Below are 14,996 nucleotides of genomic sequence, written 5' to 3' on the forward strand. Positions count from 1 at the left end.
AATCAGAACACATGCCCTGTGCCCTGTGACCCTGTGGATCTCTTGTCTTTACATATGAGTAGACATGTGAAATCCTCTGTCACCCAATACTATTCACTTATCTGTGCCAAAAACAAAATCACAACCAGAGGACAGTAAACAGCAACACACAGCTGGTTTTCCAGTCAGAGTGAGGCCCTCATAAATTATAACTATGTTTAGGTGTAGGACTAATTGACAGGTCGGCTTTATGCATTACTGCTGCTCCTCTGCCTCCACTTGTGCTAGGAACATGAAAGCTGATGTGACTTTGCAGAGTTGACTGAAACAAACAACAATAGTTTGAAATTATTGTTACAATCATGTTTATTGGTTAAAATAATCAACAAAAATCAACACACACATTTGAGATAACCTTTACCCTAAATATATTAACTATTGCAAAAAGTCCAATTTTGTGCATCTAATAGGATTTTATCATTTGTGACACTCTCCTGCTATTTCATCTTTTAAATTGAATTGATCAGTGAGGAGATATGGGTCCAGACTTTAGTTAAATTCCAGCTTTTCTTTCACAGAAGCTGTGAAACTGTTTTTTGATATTTCTAATGTGTTTCAATTTTAGATGTCTTTTGTGTTGTAACATTATAAAAACCTGAGAAAATACTGTTGATCTATGCACTTATGTGTCTAAAAAAAATAACCCTGTTTGATTTTTCTTGATTTAAATTCTTAATTTAAATTCCTACTGGTGTTTACATTCTGATGTGGCAGCAACTCATGGATCAAAGTGCGTCAAGGCCTGTCTCAGCCCTTTCCTTAAGTTCTTTCAAAGGTATGTCCTCTGGGGAGACCATGTAATTTCTAGCAGAGGCCACACCCTGTTCTGACAACACGCCCTCAGTGTGTTGAGAGGTGGGACTTCTACTGGACCTGTAAAAAGAATTGATGCTCAGGTTTTTGAACATTACCAGTCCTCCAGGTTCTATTAATCACAGAGGTTCTGTTCAGTGGCAACTGTGCTTTTTTACTGGCTGAGATAACAGGTGTAGAGATGCTGTGGATTGCAAAGGGGTTAGCATTACAACTGTTCAGACAATAAGTGACTTTGGTAGAATAGGTTTAAATTTTGTGCAGCACCCCTCTGGATACTCAAGTTCATGCAAACGCATATTCAGAACTGGAAGAAAGTCCAGTTTCCAGAGGGACCAGCATTTTAGATTCATAAGACTCGTTCTGCTTTATAAATTACAGTGTTATAGTAAAGTGAAACAGCAGACTTCTGATGAACTTAATGCTTCTACAGATGCTACCGCTTAGCTTACCATTTATCCTCCACATCCTTGACGGTGTCAGGCAATGCAACATTTAGTGTCTCTGGCAAGAAGCAGGCAAACAGGCCGGCTAATGCCGCCGCTCCTCCGTACACCAAACTGGGCAGAGCAGGAAGCACCTTGGAAGTGTAATTAAGCATTAACAGTGAGCTCAGCAAGCTAACAACCATTAGCCAATTCAATTCAATTCAATTCAATTTTAATTATATAGCGCCAAATCACAACAAAGTTACCTCAAGGCACTTTACAAAGTAAGGTTTAGACCTCACACAACTAAACCCAACAAATCCCACATACAGCAAGCATTTAAAGGTCAAGGCCAGAGGTTTGTTGAACAGTAAACCCATATGACTACCATTGGATCATATTTCTTAACAAATAGCATCTTTAGTAAGAACAGAAGAACACATAAAAACAGGTTAGTGAATGAAGTTTGAGTGATTGACCTCGTCCAGGATGAGTATAGCTGGAGCCGCCATGCTGCCAATCCTTGCCATTGTGGACACAAAGCCCATTCCTGTCTGTCTATAGTATGATATGATATAATATGATATGACGTGATATTAGGTGGATTCTGATGCTCAGGGTTAATTCTGGGAGCTTTATTCCCTATTTACCTGATAACAGTGGGGTAGAGCTCTCCGGTGAACAGATACACAGTGGTGAAGGAGGCTGAGGTGAAACCTTTACCAAGACACGCCAATGTGGTCCTGATGGTCTGCATCTCTGTTGCAGCATATACGATAATAATTACTTACTGTATTGTATCATCTACAGCCACAGTGTAACATCACGTCATTTACATCATATCCTTAAGATAGTATATATATATATATAAAAAAAAAAAAAAAAAAAAAAAAAAACTCCCTTCTCACCCCACGTGGGTGGTCTCATCCACTTTCCAAGCTCGGGTCCTCTACCAGAGGCCAGGAAGCTTGAGGGTTCTGCGCAGTATCCTTGCTGTTCCTAGGACTGCACTTTTCTGGACTGAGATGTCGGATGTTATTCCAGGGATCTGTTGTAGCCATTCCTCCAATTTGGGGGTCACTGCCCCCAGTGCTCCAATCACCACAGGCACCACTGTGGCCTTCACCTTCCAAGCCTTCTCCAGTTCTTCTCTGAGCCCTTGGTATTTCTCTAGTTTCTCATGTTCCTTTTTCCTGATGTTGCCATCGCTTGGTATTGCCACATCCACCACTACGGCTTTCCTCTGCTCTTTATCCACCACCACAATGTCTGGTTGGTTCGCCATTACCATTCTGTCAGTCCGGATCTGGAAGTCCCACAGGATCTTGGCTCGCTCGTTCTCTACCACCTTGGGAGGTGTTTCCCACTTTGACCTTGGGGTTTCCAGTCCATACTCTGCACAGATGTTCCTGTATACTATGCCAGCCACTTGGTTATGGCGTTCCATGTATGCTTTCCCTGCCAGCATCTTACACCCTGCAGTTATGTGCTGGATCGTCTCAGGGGCCTCTTTGCACAGTCTACACCTTGGGTCTTGTCTGGTGTGGTAGATCTGGGCCTCTATGGCTCTGGTGCTCAGGGCCTGCTCCTGTGCAGCCAGGATGAGTGCCTCTGTGCTGTCCTTCAGCCCAGCCCTTTCAAGCCATTGGTAGGATTTGTTGAGATCAGCCACTTCAGTTATGTTCCGGTGGTACATCCCGTGTAAGGGCTTGTCCTCCCATGATGGTCCCTCTTCCAGCATCTCATCCTCCGTTCTCCACTGCCTGAGACATTCACTCAGCACGTCATCTGTCGGGGCCTTATCCTTGATGTACTTATGGATCTTGGATGTTTCATCCTGGATAGTGGCTCTCACGCTCACTAGTCCTCGGCCTCCTTCCTTGCGGCTAGCGTACAGTCTCAGGGTGCTGGATTTGGGGTGGAACCCTCCATGCATGGTGAGGAGCTTTCGTGTCTTAACATCTGTGGTCTGTATCTCTTCCTTTGGCCACCTTATTATTCCCGCAGGGTATCTGATCACTGGCAGGGCGTAGCTGTTTATTGCCTGGGATTTGTTCTTGCCATTGAGCTGGCTTCTTAGGACTTGCCTTACTCGTTGGAGGTATTTGGCTGTTGCCACATTCCTTGTTGCCTGTTCAAGGTTGCCGTTTGCCTGTGGTATTCCAAGGTACTTGTAACTGTCCTCAATGTCTGCTATTGTTCCTTCTGGGAGTGAGACCCCTTCTGTGTGGATTACCTTGCCTCTCTTTGTCACCATCCTCCCACATTTCTCGAGTCCGAATGACATCCCAATGTCCGAGCTGTAGATCCTGGTGGTGTGGATCAGTGAGTCGATGTCTCGCTCGCTCTTGGCGTACAGCTTGATGTCATCCATGTAGAGGAGGTGACTTATGGTGGCCCCGTTCCGGAGTCGGTATCCATAGCCAGTCTTGTTTATTATTTGGCTGAGGGGGTTCAGACCTATGCAGAACAGCAGTGGGGACAGTGCATCTCCTTGGTATATGCCACATTTGATGGATACTTGGGCAAGTGGCTTCCCATTGGCTTCAAGGGTGGTTCTCCACAACCTCATTGAGTTTGCAATGAAGGCCCTTAGAGTTCTGTTGATGTTGTACAGCTCCAAGCATTCAATGATCCATGTGTGTGGCATTGAGTCATAGGCTTTCTTGTAGTCGATCCAGGCTGTGCACAGGTTGGTGTGTCGCACTCTGCAGTCTTGGGCGACTGTTCTGTCTACCAGGAGTTGGTGTTTGGCTCCTCTGGTATCCTTACTAATGCCCTTCTGTGCTTCGCTCATGTATTGACCCATGTGCCCACTTATCTTAGCTGCGATGATGCCTGACATGAGCTTCCATGTTGTGGAGAGGCAGGTTATTGGCCGGTAGTTGGATGGGACTGCACCCTTTGAGGGATCCTTCATTATCAGGATCGTTCGCCCTTCGGTTAGCCATTCAGGGTGAGTCCCATCCCTTAGCAGCTGGTTCATTTGTGCTGCCAGGCGCTCATGGATTGCAGTGAGCTTCTTTAGCCAGTAGGCGTGGATCATGTCAGGGCCAGGTGCTGTCCAGTTTTTCATACCTGAGACTCTTTGTTGGATGTCTGCCACTGTGATAGTCACTGGATTCTGTTCAGGGAGGTTGCTGTGGTCTTCCCTCAGATCCACCAGCCACTGTGCATCACTGTTGTGTGATGCCTCCCTTTCCCATATGCCCTTCCAGTACTGTTCAGTTTCCAGCCTTGGTGGGTCTGCTCTGTTGTTATTACCCTGCCATTGAGAGTACACTTTCGCAGGTTGTGTTGCGAACAGCCGGTTTATTCGTCTGGCTTCGTTGTCTCTGGTGTATCTCTTTAGGCGGCTGGCCAAGGCTTGTAGCCTTTGCTTGGCAGTTTCGAGTGCTTCAGGTATGGTACTGTAGCTGTACCTCTTGGGCATCGGTCTTCTCATTGCACCTCTCTGGGCCTCTGTCATTTGGCTCACTTCCCTCCGAGCTGCCTTGATTTTTGCCTCCAACCTTCGTTTCCATGGTGGGTATTGTTTCTCATGGCTCCCATGGTTGCTCTTATAGCCAAGCACCTCTAGGATCACTGATGCTGAGGCGTATACCAGCTCATTGGTTTCCGTGATTGTTGTGGTAGGGATCGCTCTCAATGCTGCATTCACATCTTCCATGAGACTTTCTGATGGTACTTCACTTAGCCGTTGTAGTGGGGTTCGGGGTTGCCTGTTCAATCTCGCCATGATCTTATCTTTCAGGTCAGTTGCTGTCTTTCTTGTTCCAGTAGCCCACTTCTCGCCAAGGTGCTCTGGTTCCCCAACACCTGACGCAGACCTTGTTAGACCGGGCGACGTCTGAGCCGGTATCTCATGTGGTTCATTGTCTCTCATGATATGAGGTAGGCGGTAGCTTGAAGGGTCTTGCCCAAGTACCCACACTGGATGCCTATGCGCCCTAACGGGGATTCGAACCGGGGACCACCCGTATACAAGTCTTGCGACTTTACCGATTGCGACTTTACCGATTGAGCTATCCAGTGAGCTATATATATATATATATATATATATATACTTATATATATACACCCTCACCCTCCGTGGGTGGTCTCATCCCCTTTCCAAGCTCGGGTCCTCTACCAGAGGCCAGGGAGCTTGAGGGTTCTGCGCAGTATCCTTGCTGTTCCTTGGACTGCACTTTTCTGGACTGAGATTTCGGATGTTTTTCCAGGGATCTGTCGTAGCCACTCCTCCAGTTTGGGGGTCACTGCCCCCAGTGCTCCGATCACCACAGGCACCACTGTGGCCTTCACCTTCCAAGCCTTCTCCAGTTCTTCTCTGAGCCCTTGGTATTTCTCTAGTTTCTCATGTTCCTTTTTCCTGATGTTGCCATCGCTTGGTATTGACACATCCACCACTACGGCTTTCCTCTGCTCTTTATCCACCACCACAATGTCTGGTTGGTTCGCCATTACCATTCTGTCAGTCTGGATCTGGAAGTCCCACAGGATCTTGGCTCGCTCGTTCTCTACCACCTTGGGAGGTGTTTCCCACTTTGACCTTGGGGTTTCCAGTCCATACTCCGCGCAGATGTTCCTGTATACTATGCCAGCCACTTGGTTATGGCATTCCATGTATGCTTTGCCTGCCAGCATCTTACACCCTGCAGTTATGTGCTGGACCGTCTCTGGGGCCTCTTTGCACAGTCTACACCTTGGGTCTTGTCTGGTGTGGTAGATCTGGGCCTCTATGGCTCTGGTGCTCAGGGCCTGCTCCTGTGCAGCCAGGATGAGTGCCTCTGTGCTGTCCTTCAGCCCAGCCCTTTCAAGCCATTGGTAGGATTTGTTGAGATCAGCCACTTCAGTTATGTTCCGGTGGTACATCCCATGCAAGGGCTTGTCCTCCCATGATGGTCCGTCTTCCAGCATCTCATCCTCTGTTCTCCACTGCCTGAGACATTCACTCAGCACGTCATCTGTCGGGGCCTTATCCTTGATGTACTTATGGGTCTTGGATGTTTCATCCTGGATAGTGGCTCTCACGCTCACTAGTCCACGGCCTCCTTCCTTGCGGCTAGCGTATAGTCTCAGGTATATATATAGGGTATATATATATATATATATATATATATATATATATATTTACACACACACACACACAGGCCCTGAGGCGACGTCTGAGCCGGTATCTCATGTGGTTCATTGTCTCTCATGATATGAGGTAGGCGGTAGCTTGAAGGGTCTTGCCCAAGGACCCACACTGGATGCCTATGCGCCCTAACGGGGATTCGAACCGGGGACCACCCGTATACAAGTCTTGCGACTTTACCGATTGAGCTATCCAGTGAGCTATATATATATATATATATATATATATATATATATATATACACACACAGTATATATATTGGGCAGAGCAGGAAGCACCTTGGAAGTGTATATATCTGGAGTGTGTATATAGTGTGTGTATATATATATATATATATATATATATATATATGTATATATCATAGACTATGATGTCCCTTTTACCTGTAGAGACAAAGATGTTAGCAAAGATGACGAGTGCCGACAGGAAGAGGCAGCCGGCTTGACAGACCCTCCTCCCCAGGTAACTGAGCACAGCAAAAGCCAGCAGTTTGGCAGGAAAGTCTATAGCTCCAAAGATGACCTGCATCAAATAGATGCTTACCTGGACATTACAAGAAATAGGACACAGATTCTATCAGGCAGTAAGAAATGAGCTTATTAGGGATCAACCCAGGTGCCAAAGGTGCATTGACTGAAACAGTTTCACAACACACAAGAACTGACCCCAAATTTCTGCAGATCCATTGCCAAACCATAGTATGCAAAACTGGTGGAGAACCTGCAGAGAGGTGGACAGACAGGTAAGACAAATGGATAGCGGAGCAGCTGTATAATTATAGGTGAAGCAGATGTGTTTCCTGACCAGACGGCAATCAGACAGACAGAGATGCGTCGCATCGCTCTCGTCTTCAGAAGGTCGTAAGCTGTAAATGATGCTTTGGATGATTCCAACTCTTTGTTCATATGACAGTGCAGAACCTGCAGGTCACATAGTTCTGGGCTCAGCTGCTGGCTGGATAACACGCATCACTATTTGTAGTGAGTCAAGCAGGCACATAGACAGGTTACCTCCAGTGTCAACTTATCGATCATCTCTGGTTTCCTGTTGATTCGTGCGACTCGGTGAAGGCTTTTTAATGCTTCCTTCGACCGACGGTTCAGCACCAACCAACGAGCTGACTCAGAGTACCACCTGCCCGATCACAGAGCAAATCAGAACATGAGTAATCACAGGGTGGACATTTGGGATTAAAGGTCCAATCAGTGAATGCTTTTAGGGTTATTTAAATAATTAACAAATGATTATAAGAACAACTGATACACTCTTAAAGACAGCAAGTTCAGAAGGTACTTCAGAAGAGCTCCCAACTCAGAAACATTTACTGAGCAGCCGCTGAGAAACCGTGAAGGCAGCTTGTCAGTGCTTATTATTTTCCCCATATTGCAATAGTAGGAAGAATCAGAATCAGAAACATTTAAATGTAGTGGACAGTGTCTTAGCCTTTCTTCCGGTATATCACATATATGGATCGTATGAGAACTTTTCTTATTTCACCCTGAACCTGATAGAATAAGGCAGAGCAGTCATCCCATGCAGTACCACTATAAAAGCATTACTTTGATTAATTCTGTTTAAGACCACAACATAGGTCTCAAGTAAGAGCACTAGCTACAGATGTTGCACATTATATATATATATATATATATATATATATATATGTAAGATATGGTGAACATTAGGGGTGGGCAAATCAATCCTAATGTCGATAATATCAATACCAACGCTATTATGGATATCGATTAATACATGGACAAAAATATTGATACTTTAGTTGAATTTTTACTCCTTCACACTACTGCCGTTTTTTAAAGAGGTGACCTAACTATCTTGCCTGTCTGCATCTCTAAGTGCCTGTCCCTGTATGCCAGAGCGAAGCAGACTCACACCAACACCCCTCCCCCTTTTTTTGCTCACGTGACTCAGCAACTCAGGCCAGCAAACAAACAAGCAGGAGGAGGACACAGACGAAGCAGAAGAATGGAAGCAAGAAAGAGTGTGGTTATATTGAATGAAACAACAGTAACCTGTACAATCTGCAAAAAATACATGTTAATGCTAAATAGAAAATGTTAAATACAGTGGCAACACCACTCATTTATATTATGTATTTATATTGACTGTGTATTTATGTCTACTAACAGTGTCTGGGTTTTATTAAATTGATAATACAAATTAAAACAAAACACTGCAAGGTCATGAAAATATAATTATATTTGTTACTTTGAAGTATCGGTATCTGTATGTAAGTCCAGTATTTACTTGGTATCTGATCGACACCAATGCTTGCAGTATCGCCAAGCACTAGTGAACATCAATTTTTTCCCACAGAACAAAAATTTAAAATGAGGGAAAGTAATCAGTGAACTTTTATTTGAAAGTCTAACCAGCTGTAGGCGAAGAACAGGAACTGTGGTGCACAGACGACCACCTGCAGCTTTCTCCAGTCCCTCAGCCAATAGGCAAGCCCCACAAGTACCATTTGACCAAAGGTGAAAAAGAAAGACCCGAGCGTGCCCACTAATGTCCTTGACTTGGTTGGGATCCACTCCACCTCTGAGGACAGACAGGTAGACAGACAGGTAAGTCCACCTCTGACAGATATAGACAGGTCAACGTGTAAAAGGTTAGTCATGCAGGTACTCAGAGAGACGCTGTTCAGAATGATCCCAGACACTGCCATCCCATTCAGGAATCTTAAAACACAGTAGACGCTGTATGATGGAGAGAAGGCAGAGCTGCAACCCAGTGCAGCCACCTGCAGGTATGACCAAATAAGCACAGACCGTCGTCCAAACCTGACACACAGAGGCAGAGAGGCTCAGATTAATCAGATTTGACTGCACAGGTAACATTGCTACATACTGATGATTCTCACCTGTCTGACAGCCCACCGTAGATGATGGCGCCTGTTAAAACTCCACCCATATAAATCGTCTGGATCATCTGTTTTAGAGATCGTCGAGAACAGACCAGCTCCCACTAAGAGAAAGACAGATACTGAGACTAACCTTCAATAATAATCATCACTACTGCATATGTGACAGTTTGTGTTCCAGCCCATTTCTTCAGCTTTTCCCCCTCTGTAAGGACAAATGAGCCGCTGTTCGCTTTTCTGTAGTCAAATAAGCTGTTGCTATATTTGAAAAGCACAAGATTGATAATAGCAAAAAGTATTATCAGAAAAGACATAGTAATATATATCTCAAGTAATATATGTATAAATACATACATAGTACATACATATGTGTATATATGTCTGCAGAAGTCTATAGTGTGTGTATGTGGGTATACATATTTATGTATTTATACATATATTACATGCCTGCCCTGCTAATACTTTTTTCTATTATTAATCTTCCCTTTTATACTATGCCAAAGCAATCATTAGTGTACAAAGCAATTTCCCACTGGGGCGTTTTTTTAAGTTTGAATCTTTACCTGGAATCACATGAACTTTACAGTAAGTCTCTTCACACTGGCATTTATTTTGTTTCTGTATTTGGTTTCCTGTTGCTTGCAGTGATTATTAAGTCTAACATTTCGTTTACCTGTGTTTTTTTTTGTGACTTGTAAATACTACAGCGACATACGAGAAAGTAAGAATGCAACACTGGTGTCCTGGATGTAGCAGCGGTAACAAACGCTGTTTGTTTGTTACTTAGCACGTGTTTGCTACATTGGAATGAACGGCGCCACCACAGAATGACGAAACTTAAACGGTGCAGACACTAAATGTAACAGCAGCATTAAAATATGACAACATGGTTTTTAGTGGTTGATGCCGTTGCCTTAGAGCCAGAAGGAGTTTAAATGTTCTCCCGTGTCTTTGTGGGTTTTTTCCCACAGTCAGTTGACTGGAGCTGCTGCAGATCTCCACAATGGAACAAAACTCTATGTTTGCTTTGTTTATTTATATTTTGGATATTGAAGTTTTATTATTCAAACAAAGATTTTGTGGGTTTTTTTTAGATTTAAAGAGTCAAAATCAGAATTTACTCAAAAAAATGATGAGGGACTTATAATAAGCAAAACATCAAATAATATTTTCCTTTTTTTTTATCCGATTAATCGAAAAAATAATAAACAGATTAATTGATTATCAAAATAACCATTAGTTGCCCTACTTATGTTTAATAAAATGAAACCTTTTGTGACTTGTTTAGCTGTTACCTCAGAGACAGTTGTGACCAGAAACTCAGAGTTATCAAATGTCCAACCATCCAAGCATCCTTCAGTTTGCACCTGGCTCACGTTAACTGAGCTATTAGCAGCTAAGAGCTGCCACTGAGGCTCCACATACCTAAACAGGTGGAATAGGAAATTATGTCAGAAACAGGTTATTCAGCAAAGTGAGGTAAACAGAGAATAAGAAAGCTACCTCCTGCAGCGGTCCAGTCTATTTCCTGAAGAGTCCAATGGGATAAAAACCTTTAACAGTTGTTTCTCATCCACCTGAAAAAAATCCATTACAGTGATAACAAGTAGGAAGAAACATTGCTTCATTGGTTGTGAGCAGTTACCTGCAGGTGGGACAGATGAGTATGGTGTTGGACACTATAATTGACTGGTAGGGTGCAGTGGTGGGCAGGAACTCCAGACACAAAGTTGTTCAGCAGGTTCTGACTTGCCATCAGCAAGGAAGGCAAAGTAAGCAGGGTCACATGGATCCACTGGTACCTGCCAAACCCGCCCACCTCGTCATAGCAACAGAAAACAGTCACACACCTGTTCAGTAACCAGATTACATGTTTGAATTATATGACATGATTAAGGCTGACTGATCACTGATTTCTTCTGGTGTCATAGATAGGCCTATTTCTCCTATGAATCTCTGTACCAATACATTGAATGCTGGAAGTATTGTATTGTGTATTGTTTTTCTAATCTTTATCACAGTGAACGCTATTATTATTATTATTATTATTATTATTATTATTATTATTATTATTATTATTATTATTATTATTATTACATATGTTTTTCTGCATCTTTCGTCTGAGAGTTCCAGAAATCCTGCCACAGACTCTAATGCATTTGTTTTGAGACTTTTCAGAGAAACACGGAAGTACAAGATTTTGAAATTGCGACTGTGGCCACAAATTCAATTCAAATTCTGGTTTTAAATATGACTACTTAATGAGACTACTTTATAGTTTAGTAATATTACCTGCATGCTTCGTCCATATACTTTTAAAATAAGACCACCAATCTAAATCTTTAGCTAAATATAGCAATATTTCTGCTTTCAACTGGTGTATTGTGAACACTATTATACAATTTAGCAATTATGTCTTTCAAAAGTAAAAGGACCAATCCAAATCCTTGGCTAGAAATAGCAGTATTTCCGCGTTCACCTATTATGACTAGTTAAGACTTTTTTACTGTTTAGCAATTGCCTGCACACCTTTTTTTCAAAGCTCCAACTTTTTCCTCTGCAGCTACTTTCAGGTGTATTAAAAGTTTCCTAAAATTTAAGCTATTCTTTTATGTCTTGAACTTAAAAGATGATTTAGCTGTTTTGTTGCATTTATGAGTATTGTGTCTTCCTGTATTTTCAGACTTTATTTCAATTTCAGCAAATCTTTTTCAACTTTCCTCAATTTGAAATTCAAGTGCTTCAGCTTTACATTTAGCTCTTTTTAAACAACTCATTCTGTGTAAATACATTTATTTGTTCTTTACATGCTTCAGATATTTTCAGCTGTCTTAAGTGTTTTAGCTACTTTCAGCAATTCTCCAGGAATACATTCAGCATGGCAGCATTCACTGTGCATTTTCCTATGGAAATGCTTTATCTAATTACTTAATAATCCTCTCTTCTAGATTCAGACAGTGTAGTCTAGTTGCCAGAGCTGGTTTCTAAATGGTTCCACTGTCTTCACCTGAATGTGAAAAACGGTTTACAGGCTGCATTTCAAACACCTGCCTCAGATGTGCATGTTGGTGGTGAGAGGATCTGGTGGTGCCACATTATATTTGACTCAAATTAGATCCAACCCATTAGCACGTGAGTGACAAAAGCATAGAGTTAACCATTTTAACCCGGTTTTAAGCATTAAATCATCAAAGTACAATACCAGGATAATGCCTCATTTTACAGGTCTGAGGTTTGATCATAATAAAAGGACGGAATGGGTTTCATATGGTCTGTCTTCATTGCTTCTAGAGCTGCAGATATATAACATAATTTCAATGAAAAGAAGTGCATTTAACTAAGAGCAGAGCTGCCAGTTGCACAGATTCACAGTTAAACAATAACCAGGTGTGTTTTGTCTGACATTTCATATGTTGTCCTGGAACTACAGTATATTAAAAGCTTCAGGATTTTCCCTGCAGACATAAACAAATTAAATAATACAATATTCTAAGTATGTAACAGAATCAGACCAGATCAAGGTAATCAGATTACATGAAACATCACACCATAATAACATCATTTCAGAGAAAGTTATGTGATTTCTTTGCAGTTCGGTAACCTCACCTCTTCCAGCAGGTCAGAGAATCCCATTGTTTCTTTTCCTGTTTTAATATTTTAAAATATTTTGTTTATCTGTATTTTTATTTTTCAGTCACATAATAAAGAAATTATTAATTATGTGTATTAATCAACACTAAAACCAAACAAAAACAAGGGATTTGTTGTCCTGCGAAATCAGGCTTTGACCTTTGGCTCCAACTGAACAATACTGAAAACAAAACACAAATAAAAAATAATTAAACTTTATTCAGTTTATTTGGAAAGCTTTTCAAGCCTTCTCCAAACTATACAGAACCTCTTCCAGGTCTATTCTACACTTGTCCAAATCCACTTTACCTGCAGGTTCTGCTCTTTGGCTCTAATAATGTGAAATATCTGCATAAGGTCTGGTGAGAGCTCTTAAAAGATTAGAGGCTGAAGCAAAGCAGGATTTTTAGTACTTACAGTCTGCAGGCGGACGAACGAGTGGACAGAGAGCAAGACAACAAGGGAGAGAGACAGACGTTGGGGCGGAGAGAAAGAGAGACAAGAAGGGAGGAGACAGACGAGTGAAAGGAAAGAGGGGCAACAAGAGAGACAAGTTAAAAGGAGAGAGAGACAAGCAAGAGAGACACACAACAAAGGAGAGAGACGAGAAAGTCAGAAGGGTAAAGAAGGAGACAGGTGTATCGGCTGAAGACACGTTAATAAGTGACTTTAACAAGAGAGACTTGTGACCTCAATAACCTTCAACCTTCTGATTCTGCTGTTGTTTGCTCTTCAGTTAAATTTTCACCATCTGACACACACAAAAATCTGAATTTTTATTGCTTGTTGTGCATCTGACGACCCAGTTTTCAGACGTGTAAAATAGATGTGGGAGTAAGATATTTTACTAGACAGAAAGGCATTAAATGATAAAATCGCAAGTAAGATAAAAAAAAAAGGCTGTCAAAGGATCTGTGTTCTGCTGGTGAGGGGACCAGTGAAACCTGATCTTCAACTGGACACAAATCAAACTAAACACCATTCCAGACGTGTCCAAATCTGCAGTTGGTCTTTGAGACCAGGCCCGGTTCAGACTCCCCAAGTGAGCCCAGAGTCTTTCTACGTCCTCATCATGTGGAATCCACGCTGACTTTCAGTAAACAAACAACTCTGCAGGTCAGAAACTGGGCCAAGACCCCAGTCCTCACACTGAATTTAAGCAGCTTATTATGGCAACGAATGAGGCAGCGACAATACAATTGGTAAAAAGTGAAAAAATACTATTCAATGGGAAAAACCACCTGAACGTGTCCAGAAATAAATAGGCAGCTCCAGAGAAATGACTTGCAGAAGTAATCATTCAGGCCACTTCATTAGTTCAGCCTAGTGTTTTAAAGATGTACTTAATCAGAACTATAATGTGATAAACTGACCATTGTATATCAGTTTATGTCTAACTCATGGATCCTTGACTAAAACACAACCTGCAGCTGGAAAAGATAAAGGAACATGTCACAAAGCATGACAGCAGATGGGACCGATCCTGGAAACTATTAAAACTCCCCTTATCACACCTTTCAAAATTGTCAACTGTTCCTAAAAACATAACAATCGATGCATATTCAAACAAAGATACCTTTAATTTAACTGCGTCTGGGTTAAATTAAAGTGTAATCACAACTGAGATTAATCTTTGTGGAAACTCGGCTGGTTATAACTGAAGTTAGAGGGTTCCTTCTTCTCGGACCACACCTTCTCTGTTTTAGTAGCCAATAGCTGAGAGCTGATGGTCCTTTATAACAGGTGCAGAGTTCAATTACTAGTGTTAGTGCTTTAGTCCAAACACTTGTCTAACATTGTCACTGTTACACATGATGATAGCAGCTGAGGTAACTGTAGCTGAGGGGTCTGGTCAAACCCTTCCTTAATGTCAGTTATTGAGCCTTAAAGAAAAACTTCAGGGTTTCAGGAAAACCTCAGCCTGGGCAGTTAAAGCTCATCCAATCCAGAGGTTTTAATGTGAAAGACTCAAATCCAACATTTCAGGGATACTTTATAGACACGTACAAAAGTAAAGAAAAGTAAGTGTTTGTTTGTTGCTGTTCAATACTTTGTCCTTGAAGGCATC

General features: G+C 42.1%; 1 protein-coding gene across 3 annotated transcripts; it reads right to left on the reverse strand.

The window, feature by feature from the left end:
• Nucleotides 1-327: 327 nt before the first annotated feature.
• On the reverse strand, nt 328-13,569 carry oatx (organic anion transporter X). 3 transcript variants are annotated; one of them, XM_029174413.3, is made up of 16 exons: nt 13,346-13,569; nt 12,905-13,109; nt 10,944-11,117; nt 10,802-10,875; nt 10,594-10,723; nt 9,299-9,402; nt 9,064-9,218; nt 8,808-8,976; nt 7,431-7,554; nt 7,225-7,340; nt 7,086-7,140; nt 6,804-6,963; nt 1,931-2,039; nt 1,760-1,838; nt 1,305-1,432; nt 328-912 (listed from the first exon to the last, which is right to left on the reverse strand). In XM_029174413.3, exons 2-16 carry the CDS (start codon nt 12,929-12,931, stop codon nt 765-767), a joined length of 1,752 nt encoding a protein of 583 aa, XP_029030246.1. In that variant the 5' UTR covers nt 12,932-13,109; nt 13,346-13,569; the 3' UTR covers nt 328-764. The 3 variants fall into 3 exon arrangements, 2 of the variants coding, with proteins under 2 accessions (XP_029030246.1, XP_029030245.1); XM_029174412.3 differs by having other exon boundaries at nt 13,238-13,569; XR_003788226.3 differs by lacking the exon at nt 1,760-1,838 and having other exon boundaries at nt 774-912; nt 13,238-13,569.
• Nucleotides 13,570-14,996: the final 1,427 nt, after the last annotated feature.

The sequence above is a fragment of the Betta splendens genome, chromosome 14 (assembly GCF_900634795.4).
Source record: "Betta splendens chromosome 14, fBetSpl5.4, whole genome shotgun sequence".
In the NCBI taxonomy this organism is placed as follows: domain Eukaryota; kingdom Metazoa; phylum Chordata; class Actinopteri; order Anabantiformes; family Osphronemidae; genus Betta; species Betta splendens.